The sequence below is a fragment of the Galeopterus variegatus genome, unplaced genomic scaffold, assembly GCF_000696425.1.
Source record: "Galeopterus variegatus unplaced genomic scaffold, G_variegatus-3.0.2 Scaffold12054, whole genome shotgun sequence".
Lineage (NCBI taxonomy): Eukaryota > Metazoa > Chordata > Mammalia > Dermoptera > Cynocephalidae > Galeopterus > Galeopterus variegatus.
This window is the reverse complement of record NW_007738165.1, coordinates 9,025-22,858: the sequence shown is the minus strand read 5'-3', so window position 1 is coordinate 22,858 and position 13,834 is coordinate 9,025. Positions and strand designations below refer to the sequence as shown.

The 13,834-nt window shown below is 41.2% G+C and overlaps 1 protein-coding gene across 1 annotated transcript in view; it reads left to right on the top strand.

Moving 5' to 3' along the window:
- FMO4 (flavin containing monooxygenase 4) overlaps nt 1–11,525 on the top strand; it is a 23,977-nt gene extending 12,452 nt beyond the window's left edge. Inside the window, exons 5-9 of the mRNA XM_008594982.1 lie at nt 3,565–3,707; nt 4,801–5,000; nt 6,080–6,432; nt 8,914–8,983; nt 10,971–11,525. Of these exons, the coding sequence (XP_008593204.1) occupies nt 3,565–3,707; nt 4,801–5,000; nt 6,080–6,432; nt 8,914–8,983; nt 10,971–11,391 (1,187 nt within the window). The 3' untranslated portion in view covers nt 11,392–11,525. The remainder of the gene's footprint in view (nt 1–3,564; nt 3,708–4,800; nt 5,001–6,079; nt 6,433–8,913; nt 8,984–10,970) is intronic.
- The last annotated feature ends 2,309 nt before the right edge of the window (nt 11,526–13,834 follow it).

Genomic DNA, 13,834 nt, shown 5'->3' with positions numbered 1-13,834 from the left:
CATATGAATTGCCATTTTCTTTTTTCCTTAAGTAGTAGTTTGATTTGCTAAATAAATTTTGGCACTGCATTGGTATAATCATTGATTTAATGCTACCTACACATTCTGTGGTTTTTCATGGCTCCCCTGCTCAAATATGCAATTACAGAGATAAATACAATTATCATATGTAAGGCATTGAGTTAAGTAACAGGAAATATACAAACTATGAACCAAGGTTAAGCTCTCAAGTAACTTCTCTCTGGTAAAACCTCAGTAAATGACTGAATGCCCCACTCTCTAATGCATTTGATGCAACTTTTATTCCCACTTACTGAACCAAGGTTAAGCTCTCAAGTAACTTCTCTCTGGTAAAACCTCAGTAAATGACTGAATGTCCCACTCTCTAATGCATTTGATGCAACTTTTATTCCCACTTACTGGAACCCTCTCAGTGCTCCCCTTTTCCAATTTCTAATCATCCTTCAAATTTCCCCCTTTTTAAAAAATCTCCTCATCCAAAACACCTCCCCTGGCTCAGTCCAGGCTGAATGCCCCATTGAAGCCATAACAACACCTGTCCTGGAAAGCAGTATAGTATCATGCTTGACAGCTGAGCTTCCGAAGTCAGACGACCTGAGTTCCCATCCGGGCTCTGCTACTTACTATACAGGCCTTGGGCAAGTTGCTTAACATCCCTGTCCCTCAATCTCATCATTAGTAAAATTGAATAATAATACTGTATACCCTATGAAGTTGCTGTGAGGTTTAAATTAGTTAATGTGTATAAATTTCTTAGATGAATGCCTGGGACTTGCATAGTAAGGGCTAAATAAATGTTGGCTGTTATCTGTTTGCTTACCTATCTCTCCACTGGAGGACAAATTCCTTAAAGACTGCCTTTTAGGGCCGAGCCCGTGGCACACTCAGGAGAGTGCGGTGCTGGGAGCGCAGCGGCGCTCCCGCCGCGGGTTCGGATCCTACATAGGGACGGCCGGTGCTCTCACTGGCTGAGCACGGTGCGGCCGGTCTCAAAAAGGACAAAAAAAAAAAGACTGCCTTTTATCCTCATATCCCTTAGACCTAATATAGCTCCTCAGTGTATAGTGTTGAAATTTCATGTAAAGGACAATTATTAGCCAACTTTATGTTTTCTTTTAATACTTCTGCAGACCTGATCTGTGGGGATTGTCCTTCCTCTGCCTCTGGATGAAATCTCAGGCAGTTTCCATGGCTTTTCTGCTCACTCTCAGATGATGAAAAGTCCTCTGATCACTTTAGGTCACCAAAAAAATTCTCACTTTCATGACAAAATTTTCCTGTCTCATGGAGTAGTCAAAATTTGCAACCACATGTAATGTTAAAACTTCTCTCCTTCCCCTGTCTGGTTCCTGCTTTGGGTGACAGCAGCAGTGGGAAGAGATTGGTGTGCTTAGCTTCTCTCTTCCTCTGCCAGTTCCTGCTCCCTCCGCACCCTTTACCCTCCAGCTGAAGTTTCTGACCCTTCCAGAATTGGAGTCAGGTGAAGGGCAAAATGAGGTCAGGGACCAGGAATAGTCTTGACTGGCACTAATCCAGTGCTAGTTTTCTCTGGCCTTGGGGGGACTGAAAATTGACTCTTCGTGGTGTGCCTTCCTAGGTTCTGGTTCGGAGAGACCTCCATTACTGGGAATGTCTCAACACTAGCTCCTTGTCATAGGTCATACACTCTCAGGCTGACCACTTAGAACTCCCTAAACCCTAGAATCTCCCCAGGTCATCCCCACATAGACTATCTGTTAGGATCTCATTACCTGTGCAGATGACCACCTTGTACAAAGTCCCTTTAAGCTGGCATCAGACTGGCCCTCTCCCACATGGCCCTTGTCTAGTCCTCATGAAATATGTATCTCACACTGTCAACAGTGGAAGAAACACTTGCTCCCAGTGCAGACACCATCTCTTGTAGGCAGTTCCAGTCTTAGCCTTTCAAGCATGGGTCAAGCACCAGTCTGTGCTCCAGAGACTTTAAGGGTCAAGGTCTCAGATGGTCTCCTTGAAGGCCTTCACACCTGCTTCCATGTCAATAGGACAGAAAATACCATAGTTCTTTAGCAATTCTTTTCATGGAATTGTTCAATTGCCAATCTTAGACACTTCAAGTTCAACCATTTTAGACCCTCAAAGTGGACGTGAGGCTAAGGCTAATAAAACTGATCTGGGTACACGTTTTTTGCAAATTCTGCATAGTTGGTTTAGCACCTCTCTTGGAATGCAATAACTATTGTTTAGATTCCAGCTTTGAGGGCCTCTGCAGGCAAAGAATTCTCCTAAAACATTTTGTTATATATGGTAGCTATTCAATAAATGTTACTGAGTAAACGAATGAATCAGTGATAGAATGGTAGGAGAATGATATATTCTAGGAGACGGCCTGATCTTTATACATTAAAACTTCAAAAGCCCTTGAAGCATTAGCGTGGGAGGCTGTCTAGTCCTCTAAACTTTTAAACCTCCCTTTCTGATTCTTTGTCAATGTTTCATCTCACTTGTCAGTGGGTCTGACGGTCACCAGCCCCATCACTATTGTTTCCTCTGTCACCTCTCGTAATTTTCATCACTGCTGCCTCCACTGTAAACATTCCTACTCCCACTGTTACTGTTATTCTTACTTTATGTGAACCCAGGGCTTATATCTTTTATATGTGCCAAGGAGGTCATTACTAAAAATAAATCAAAAGGAAAAGTATTTGGCATTTGGCCCTTCTTACATATATAAATATTATAATAGCCATGCTTCTCTTGACAGAGTGTTAGGAGCTTAAAAGATCAGTCAGAAACAAGTATAAGTAATATAAGAATAGAGTACAAATAAGCATACAGTATAATTAAGCATAAAGCATATAACAAAACATAAAGTAAAGTAAGCCTAAATTATAGGTAACATGAGCCTAAATCACAGGAATAATTATTTGCAGAAGGACTTGCCACAGAATTTCTTTTGTGGGAAATTTTAATTGAATTGAAATTAATTTTGTTAACATATTATGTACATCAGTCACATTCTGATAGGAAATGTCTGTTGGATAAAATAACATTCATCAACTCATCATACTTTTTTTTCTTCACTTTGAGATGCTCATTCAGTATCCAAAAGATATCAAATGGGTACTTAGACATAAGAGTGCAGAGGTTGTTAGAGAAGTCACAGTTGGATATAGTACTTAATGTAGATGTGATGTAATGACATGGGACTAGAAACATCTACTTTTTGCCTAGGATGTTCATGGTAGTGTATTAGATGCTTCTTATTATTTGTCCGCAGTGAGTTTTATTTCCCAAAGTAATTGCTTTAAAAGGAAACACTCATATAGATATAAGATCTCCTATATTTGTAATAAGGCAGGTTGTACTAGATCTATATGTGAGCTCACAGCATCCCACGGGCAAGGGGATCCCATGCTTGCTCTACTTCCTGTGACTAGTGGCAGGAGCAAGGGGCTGCTCTATTTCTGGGACTTCCATTTTTCCACAGACCCTATCCTTGCATACTGGGGAATTACAGCTTTTGATATTTTGGATTTTCTGGTCCTTCTCTCCCTTGAGGAATCCATAAGTTTAAAGGCCAGATCCTGCACAGCCAAGAGTACAAGTTTCCAGAAGGCTTTCAGGGCAAACGTGTCCTAGTGCTCGGTCTTGGGAACACTGGAGGAGACATTGCAGTGGAGCTCAGCCGAACAGCAGCTCAGGTACATCACCCCTGAACCAGAGCCCCACGCCCGTCACTTATGGAGAGGTATTCAAAATTTTCCAGAAGGCTTTCAGGGCAAACGTGTCCTAGTGCTCGGTCTTGGGAACACTGGAGGAGACGTTGCAGTGGAGCTCAGCCGAACAGCAGCTCAGGTACATCACCCCTGAACCAGAGCCCCACGCCCGTCACTTATGGAGAGGTATTCAAAATTATAAAAGACACTGGAGGGAGATATTCAAAATTATAAAACACACTGGCCAAGTGCTGAATTACGGGGACACAGGGTAAGTGGAAAAAAACCTAAAAAATCCTTAAAGCCACTCATGGTCCCCCTGAACTATTTAAGAAGCCACACTTTAAAGAGTTGAACCATGTCCAAGAAGGGTCTAGGACAATTGTGTGGATGCCAGACCACCAGGCACTTTTCAGAAGTGTTCCTTCAGGATCAAGACAAAATGGGCAAATTGCTACACCCAGGCCAATTGTCTTTCTTTCACACTCTCCCTTTGTAATCCTGGCAAAACCTCCCTGTGGTACGAGAAAGAGCAGGTTGTTTTCTGAACGTCTCCAAGTTTTCTATTAGAAGCCTGATTTGTACCTTGTTTTATCATAAAAGCAACCCTTACTTCACGCAAGAAGTATATGTAATGATTTTAGAAAGTCCAAAATAGATTCACAAATTAAAAATCTGTTCCATTTTAGCATAAATTATAGGTTAATGATGAGAACCAGAAAGAGTAGATTTTTATTTAATTCAGTTAATATTCCTTTTCCAAACCTTCACTATAAATTCTATATCACTCACATGTAAAAAATTGCCGGATCAATACTATATATCTGCAAATATTATAATCCTATGTTTATAATCTTAAAAACATAATGAACATACTTAACAGGTATACAGATTAGGGAAAGTGATTTTTGAGAACGGGGACAGCAATAGGAATAGACGTCACATGTAGACCTATGTACAAATTCACCAATCCTCGGTTGTTATAAGACCAGAATGTTATAAGATGATTTGAAACACATTACAGAAAAATACTACAAAATGATGGACATGTACTTATCCTTCTTGCTTTATTTTTTAGGTACTTCTCAGTACTAGAACTGGTACCTGGGTTGTCAGCCGCTCTGCAGATAAGGGCTACCCTTATAATATGATGATTACAAGAAGATGCGTTAATTTTATTGTAAAAGTAATGCCTTCGTGTTTCCTCAACTGGATTCAAGAGAGGCAGATGAATAAAAGATTTAACCATGAGAATTATGGATTAAGTATTACAAAGGGGTACTTAAATTTTTTATTTAATGGGAAAATTATTAAATCAGTATTTCTCATTGTATTTTATTCAGAACTCAATATGTTCAATAATTGTAACATTGTTTTGTTTATCCTGTTCTAAACTTATTTTCTTAAGACAATGTCTGTCAGATACCACAACAGCTCTTGAAATAAGAGTTTTCTCCATCTGGTAACAAAAGTAGTAATACACAAAGCTAGAAGAAGATGATGGATGAAAACTTTCATTTCCACCTTGAAAATCAGGAAATTTAAATTGGCTTTGAGGAACCTTGAAATGGCTCCCATTTAGAAATACAATATTTTCAGCATCAGTGAGTGCATATGGTCAGCTCTCACTGGCCTGTAATAAAAGTCTATTCTGGCTGAATGATTAGAGGTATGGATTTCTAATAGGAATTCCTGAAATGGTATATTTCATTATACATCTGTATAGAGTTGCACATCGGCAAAGAAAAGAAAACCTTTGAAATGCACGTAAGGTCATTAAAAGTGATTTTTATTATATGCTTGACCCAAATATTTTTCTTTGGTAAGATATCTTCCAACTTGGAAGGAAAAGGAATGGCAAAGGGTGATTTGATATGTATATTTTATAAAGACGTTCTGTCTAATGTGATTAGTAAAATGATGCTCACAGTGAAAATATTTACCAGTATAAATAGATTTGATTTTTTTTTTATTCAAAGAATTTCTTACTAATTTCCTCTTTGCCTGATGTCATTCCCTGAGGGCCTAGGTGATGTGCGATCCAACATTGATCATTGAATGGATTGCTGTGTACTCTCACCTGATGCTCTGAGAAAAGTAGTGCTCCAGAAATTAATTCCAAGACACAGAAAATTTTAAACCCCAGGCAAGAAAGAGTAGGTTTAGTCATTTTCAACATACATTCTACTGGGAGCAGGAAAACAAAACACAGTAAGTCAGGTAGATGACTGAACTAGACATTGGTCAATTCACTTCCTTTGTTGGCAGATAATTTCCCTGAACTGACTGACTAAATCAGTAGCTGAAGTGTCTCGTAGATATAACCACAGTGAATGATTTTCTCCTCTATGTCAAAGGAAAAAAACGAAGTTAATCGTGAATGATGAGCTGCCAACCTGTATCCTCTGTGGGGCAGTCACAATTAAAACTAGCGTGATGGAGTTTACAGAAAACTCTGCTATTTTTGAAGATGGGACAGTGGCAGAAAACATCGATATCGTGATCTTCACTACAGGATATACCTTTTCTTTTCCCTTTTTTGAAGAACCTCTCAAAAGCCTTTGTACAAAGAAGTTGTTTCTATACAAGCAGATCTTTCCTTCAAACCTGGAGAGGGCAACATTAGCCATCATCGGCCACATCGGCATTACAGGGTCCGTCTTAGCAGCCACAGAGCTTCAAGCACGATGGGTCACAAGAGTATTCAAAGGTACCCTGACTCTATTTAAAGTCCTTTGGATCAACTGAATCTTAAAGTTAGTGCCCTGCCATGTAGCTAAAATCAAACAAATGTGAGCTAAAGCAACAAATGTTTTCAAAAATTCAAGTAACTGTATATATGTGCAATATTATCATGTGCGTGCTTATGTCACTCAACATGATTAAGTGGAAAGAGAGGTTCTGACACTGTAGATGAAATAAATTTGGGCAACAGTATGTAATCAAATTTCTCAGATCAGCTGAAATTATTGGAAGCTTCAGGATCCTATTCTTTTCTACCTTGTCTAATCTAGTCTATTTACTCCTAAGTCTTTCCATGTATAACTAGAAGTAGAAATCTATGTTGCTTCCAAAGAAAAATATTGAAATAATGTACTCTGTGAATAAAATTGAGATATGAGGCAATAGTGACCTTTAAGAAATGCCCATAAAATATATTTTAGACACTGGACACTATTTTCCATTAGTCGTCACTGTAAGAGCACAGATACTGGAATCAGAGCTACCAGGGTCCAAACCCAACTTTGAAACTCATTAGCTTAGTGAGGACTTCTGTAAACCTCAGCCCCTTTATATTTTAGACACTGGACACTATTTTCCATTAGTCGTCACTGTAAGAGCACAGATACTGGAGTCAGAGCTACCAGGGTCCAAACCCAACTTTGAAACTCATTAGCTTAGTGAGGACTTCTGTAAACCTCAGCCCCTACATCTGTAAAACAAGGAAAATAAGCCCTCTTTCACAAGGATTTTGTAAAATGGATTTTGTAAAGCAGTGAGCACAGTACTTAACACACAGTAAATGCTCTTTAAGAGATAGCTGTTATGGGCCGGCCCGGTGGCACACTGGATAGTGCGCCGCTTGGGAAGCGTGGCGGCCCTCCCGCCCGAGGGTTCGGATCCCACATACGGACCGGTTCCCGCTCACTGGCTGAGCGAGGCGCGGGAGCAGCACCGAGGGTTGCAATCCTTTTGCCGGTCCCCGGTCCGGTACGGGGGCAACACTGAGGGTTGCGATCCGTTGCTGGACACGGAAAAAGACAAAAAAGACAAAAAAAAAAAAAGAGATAGCTGTTACTATTGCCGTTACTATCCTATCTCTCTATTGGAGGGCTCGTTTTAGATTAGTAAGCATTTTAAAAAATTGCAGTTGTATTATTTTCAAATATAAACAGCAATAACAATTGAGCTAGCCAGCTGTCCTTTAGCAGAATTCTGTCCTTAATGAATAAAAACAATCACCAATAACTTATAAATAGCATATGACACAGTATTAAGTAGCATTGACTTCTATCACACTGTACAAATACTTAAAAATGTATGTTCTCATAAGTTGGCAAATGCTATTTGAGTGGAGGAGGGAGGGAGGAAGGTGGTGGTTAGGAAATCTCATTTTATTCACATTACAGGAAAAATTCCACAATGCTTTATTAAATTAACATAAATTTTTATTTCTTTAAGGCCAATTAAAGTGCTTTCACAGCATTATCCAATTATATTAAAACCACAGAAGACTCTTTTAAGTATGTGGTTTTTAAAAATATTTTATAACGAGCTCCAAAATGCTTATTAGAATGATAAAGCTGACAAAAAAACTCGATGAGACCGGGTCATAGGAGTAATTGCAAGCTTTACCAGAGAGTTTCCAAGAAGCCATCCAGGAACCACCAATTAAAGCCGTGCCAGCTTTTTACAGGATCAAGTGACCCTAGTGGAAAGTGCACCACAGAGCTGAGTCGGACCTATCTTGGATGGATAGTGACCCCCACCCTGGGATTAGCACTTGGTACCTGACTGGCAGGAATGGCCAGAACAGGATGGTGAACAGGGTGGAGTAGCAAGGTCACAAGTGGCCTGTGACTGGCGGGGGTTGGGGGGCTGAGATTGAGTGGGGAGGACAGGGTTCACATTATAAGGAAGTTCCAGGAACCCAGAGGACAGAGTGGGATTTTAGACTTTGGAGCAGCTGGGCAACTGCAGAGAATGGCCAAGGTCCAAACTGTTAGGGTAAGGACAAGGTTTAGAATCTTGAAGAACAAGGAGAGAAGAGTCCAAGTGCTGAGACTGTCTGAAGTGTCCCATGGGAGCTTGAGAGTGAGCGGGTCCTCACGACCACCCAAGCAGAGAGAGCTTCTGTGAGACTCACATGCCAGGCCCCTGCCACGCTTGAGGCTGCTCGTGCAACAAAAGTGAGGACGTGCCAAAGCGGTGTTATAAAAGGAAGTCATCTTAAGTGTTGACATGTAACCAACTAATAGCTTTAACATACACACAATGTGTGTACAACACAGGGGTTGAAGGGGGATTTTACGTCCAGGAAATTATCCGCTGCATTCCAATTCCATTCTAAGCTTTGACTATCATATGTTCTGAGGCTGGAGCAGTCGGAGGCCAGAAATGACAGGGAGGGGAACTTAAATCAAGGATAAGCCACATGTGACTTTAGTGTTGTTTCCAAATTTTTTCATAGGACTCTGTAAGATACCTCCATCCCAAAAACTGATGGCTGAGGCTACTAAGATGGAGCAGCTCCTTAAGAGGTATGAAATATATCTTGCTATAGGGGAAACTAATTATACATTCTATTATAAAAAAATAAAAGGATTCTCAAGAGTAGAAAAGCCACTCAGAGAGAAGCAGCACAGCAGCCAACACTGTCAGTTCCTACTTTCCAAATGAATGCAGAGTTCAGGCACTTCTCTAAAGTGTCCCTGCTGCTCCCACCCCAGACCAGGCCACCAACATCTCTCACCAGGATACTTGCTGCCACCTCTTATCTGGCCACCCTCTGTATTAGTCCATTTCTGTTGCTTATAACAAAATACACAGACTTAGGTGATTTATAAAGAAAACGAAATTTATTGCTTAAAGTTTCAGAGGCTGGGAAGTCCAAAGTCCAGGGAACACATCTGGTGAAGGCCTTGGTGGTGGCAGCAGTGAACCAGGGGTCTCACATGGCAGAAAACGGTGGAGCATACGGAGACTAACCTCTCATGTGCTCTTCTTTTAAAGCCCTCAGAACCACACCCTTGACCACTATTATGAATCCATTCACTACGGCATGGTCCTACAACCTGATCACTTCTTCAAGGCTGCACCTTTCAATGACCATAATAGGATTTCCCACCCTCAACAGTTACAGTGTGAATTAAGCTTCTAATGTATGAACTTTGGGGGACACAATCCAATCAGTCCGCAGCACCCTCCTTCTGCTCTGGCTGTTCTACAGTCTAGGCTTGACACAGCAGCAAGGGTGAGCCATGCCACATTGCCCCTCTATGCAGAACCTTCCAGTGGCCTCTCTTTCACTCCTGAAAGCCTCCCTGCAGCCTCTGTGGCCCTACAGAGCACCCAGCTATCTGTATGCCCTCACTGCCTGCCGTTGTTCACCTTATCCATGCTGCTTCAAGGACTCCAACCTCCTCACCGTGTGCCAGCCCTAACCCACTCAGGACTTTTGCACTTACTCTTCCCCCTGCCTGGAAGGGCTCACTCTGTTCAAATGTCACCTCATAAGAGAGAAGCCTTACCTGACAGCAATATATAAAATGGCAACCCACCAGTCTCACCACTGTCCTTCCTCCAACTCGCCTTTATATTTCTCATGATACCCACCACCATCTGATATGTTACATATCTGTTTGGATTTTTTTTAAACAGTCTGTTGATTTCCTCCATTAGAATGTAAGCTCTTTGACAGCAAGGACTTTGTTTCATTCACTGTTGGATCCCCAGCATCTAGAATGGTGCCTGGAATATGATAGGCACTTATTATTTATTTATTCATTGAATGAATGACATTGGGACATTATAAAAGTTTACTGATAGCAGAAATAGGTATGAATCAAGCCTTAGCACACACTATGCTCATATTTTTGTCAGGTTCAGTCCTACTATGCCAAGTATGGTTCTCTAAGCTCACAATTAACATCAATAAAAATAAAATTGAGGGCCGGCCTGGTGGCGCACTGGAGAGTGCACCACCTGGGAGCGTGGCAGCGCTCCCGCCGAGGGTTCGGATCCCATGTGGAGACCGGTTCCCGCTCACTGGTTGAGAGCGGTGCGGACACAGCACCAAGGGTTGCGATCCCGTTGCCGGTCCCCAGTGCGGGCGCGACACCGAGGGTTGCGATCCCGTTACCAGTCAGTAAAAAAGATAAAAAGGAAAAAAAAAAAAATTGAGTTGCTCATCAATATATGTGATGCTTTCTGATCATGTTCATTCATTCAGCAACTATCGTATGGGAACTGATCAGACTTTATCCTCATATCAAATTCAGGAACCTAAAACATTATTTAGAGTTTCTCTTCCAATTGTATCTTTTTACCACTGCCTTTAACAAAATTAATTAGCCTCTGTAAATAAATTCTTTATTTTTTCTTTCCAACAAACAAAAAAATTTCCAAACATGATTTGACCCTGAAAAAAAAAGTAAGGAAATGGTGGGAGGAGGGATGGATCTTATAATTTAGAAATGCAGAGCAAGAGGTGATTAATGAAAAGTAATCCATGTTTTTCCTTCTCAGGGGAGTGATTAAAGATACCAGTGAAGAAAAACTCAGCTACATTCTCTACTTGGACGATCTCGCTGCATGCATAGGTGTGAAGCCCAACATCCCATTTCTGTTCCTCAAGGATCCCAGATTAGCTTGGGAAGTTTTCTTTGGGCCATGTACTCCTTACCAGTACCGCCTAATGGGCCCTGGAAAATGGGACGGAGCCAGAAATGCCATCCTGACCCAGTGGGACAGGACACTAAAACCTTTAAAAACTCGAATTGTTCCTGACTCCTCCAAGCCTGCTTCTGCATCACATTATTTAAAAGTTTGGAGTGCACCAATCCTACTTGCCTCTGTTCTACTTTTCTGTAAATCTCCGCTTTTTTGGAAATTGTTGTCAGATAAGCTACAGGCTAGAATTTCCCCTTACCTAGTAAGGATTTGGTGAGGGTGAATCCAATTGGTTAGTAGGGTTGCACCACCCCGTATTACTTCTATCTCCAAATATCTTGTACATCCCTCCTCTCTTCTCCATCATAACTGCTGCAATCCAAGTTCAAATCCAACTGTCTCTTATCTGAATTATTGTATCGTCTTCTTCTTTGGCCTCAATACCTGCTTTCTTGTCTCCCTGTCCAATGCATATTCTATTCTGCTACCAAAGCAATTATTCTAGAATTAAATTATGGTCATTGTTTCCATCAAGGCCCTGGTAGGAATAAGATTGCACTTAAATTATGTAATTTGTGGAAATTTTAATACAGAGATTATTTTTTAAAAATTTGGGCAGAGTGTAAGGAAATCACAAGGATAATGAAAGACCCCCCAGACTGGTAATAATGAAGTAGGTTTACTAAATCTAGACCTAATGAAGTAAGAGGAGAAAGCAATTACTAAAGAGATAAAGAGAACTGTGTAGAGAGGGCCACCTAACAAGAGCAATGATCTTTAGCTGAATGATAAAGGCAGTACACAATGATCCCAGAAGTAGAGATCGGGGGAATAAATTATCTAACCTTACTCTCTTCCCTCCCTCTGATCCCCCACCAATGCTCCCCAACAGCCAAGTTCTCCCCAAAGTTGCCAACTCGTGTTACACATGGAGGTCAGCCTCCTAGGGCACGGAGCAGAGCAAAGACGATGGATACTCTATACAGAAGGGCAAACAAAAGAGATCAAGTAATGTCGCTTTCCAGTTTAAAATCCTTCAGAGTTTCTGTCTCGCTTAGGGAACATAGTTCGAATTTCTTAGCCTAACAATGGAGGTCCTTCATGATCTGAGTCCCTTTGCCCAGGTCACCAGAATCCTCTCCTGCAGCTTCCACCTCCGACCCCCACCCACCCACCAATTCCAAGCCCTACCATCCAGCACTACCAAACTATTAACTGTGTCATGCCCACTCACTTTGGCACAAGCCATTGCCTCTGCCAGGCATGCAAATGCATACCATACCTGACTGATGAGATCCTATTTATCTTTCAAGAGTGCTCAGTTATCTCATTCTGTGCAGCCATACCTGAATCCCCAAAGGAGAGCTGATCATCCCTGTGTAAAGAACGTACCTCGTGTTCTGCTCTGGTATTGCTCTTTTCTTACTGTAGTATCATTTTCTGTTTGTATGTCTCCTAATAAATGGTTGGTTCTTTGTTCACCTAAAACATTACCTGATACCCCAAGGTCCAGGGGTTCAATTCCTGTACTGGCAAGCTGCCAAAAAAAATTTTTTTAATAGAAAAAGTTTCCTGATACAAAGTATTGCTAAATAAACATTTGAGGAATAAACTGGCTTCACCAGCTGGCATTCCTTGCCCGTCTTCTTCTATCCCTATTCTTTTCTACTGCCAACATGATAAATTACCTCAAATTATCTCAGCCTTGCAAATGAAAAAGCTCAGCCACCAACAGCTAATTTTATAAGTAAAAGACAACCCATGTGGCAATTAGAGGAAATATAGCCATATAGGAACTAGGATCCAAGTGTACTGGTTAAGAGTACTAACTCTAGAATAGATGTGGATTCCAACTTCAATTTTGCCATTTGCTGTGATGTGTTGGCCGAGTTACTTAGCCTCTGTAAGCCTCAGTGTTCTCATCTGGAAAATAGTACTAATAATAGTACCTACCTTGAGGTGAACAGAAATGAGACAATGCGGGGTGTTTGGTACAAAGTAAATTAATTATTAACAGCTGCAGAGTCGGAGAGCATTTTCCAGTGTGAATTAAAAAGACCTGAAAACTGCTGCCTGGCTCTATTCCCTGTTGTGTACTGAAGAGGCATGGCCTTTGCTCTCTATGGATTCTCTGGTAGCAATTTCCAACTAGGATCACTCTTTTGTCCTTGTGTCCCCCATCTCCACAGCTGCCACCATCACCACCACCACCACCATCACTGTGACCTATGTGCCTCTCAGGTGGACCCTCCAGAATTCAGCAGGCAAACATTAGCCAGGGGGGGAGTTGTTCTTAAGTATTAGGAGTGTGATCACATAGAAGTAGACAGTAGTGGTTGCCAGAGGCTGGGAAGGGGTGGGGAAAGGGGAATAGGGAGAGGCTGGTTAATGAATAGAAAATTATGGCTAGGAGGAGGAATAGGATCTGATGTTCTATAGCACTGAGAGGTGATTATCATTAACAACAATTTATTGTATGCTTTCACTTAGCCGAAAGAGTTTTGAATGTTCCCAACACAAAGAAATGATTAATGTTAGAGGTAATAAAAAAAAATCACTGTGTAGATAACAACATGGATGGACCTTGAAAGAATAATATTAAGTGAAACGAGTCAGGCAGTGAAAAAGAAATACCACATGTTTTCACTTATTGGAGGGAGCTAAAGGTGAATGAATCAATTCACACAAATACATACACACACACACACACACACACACAC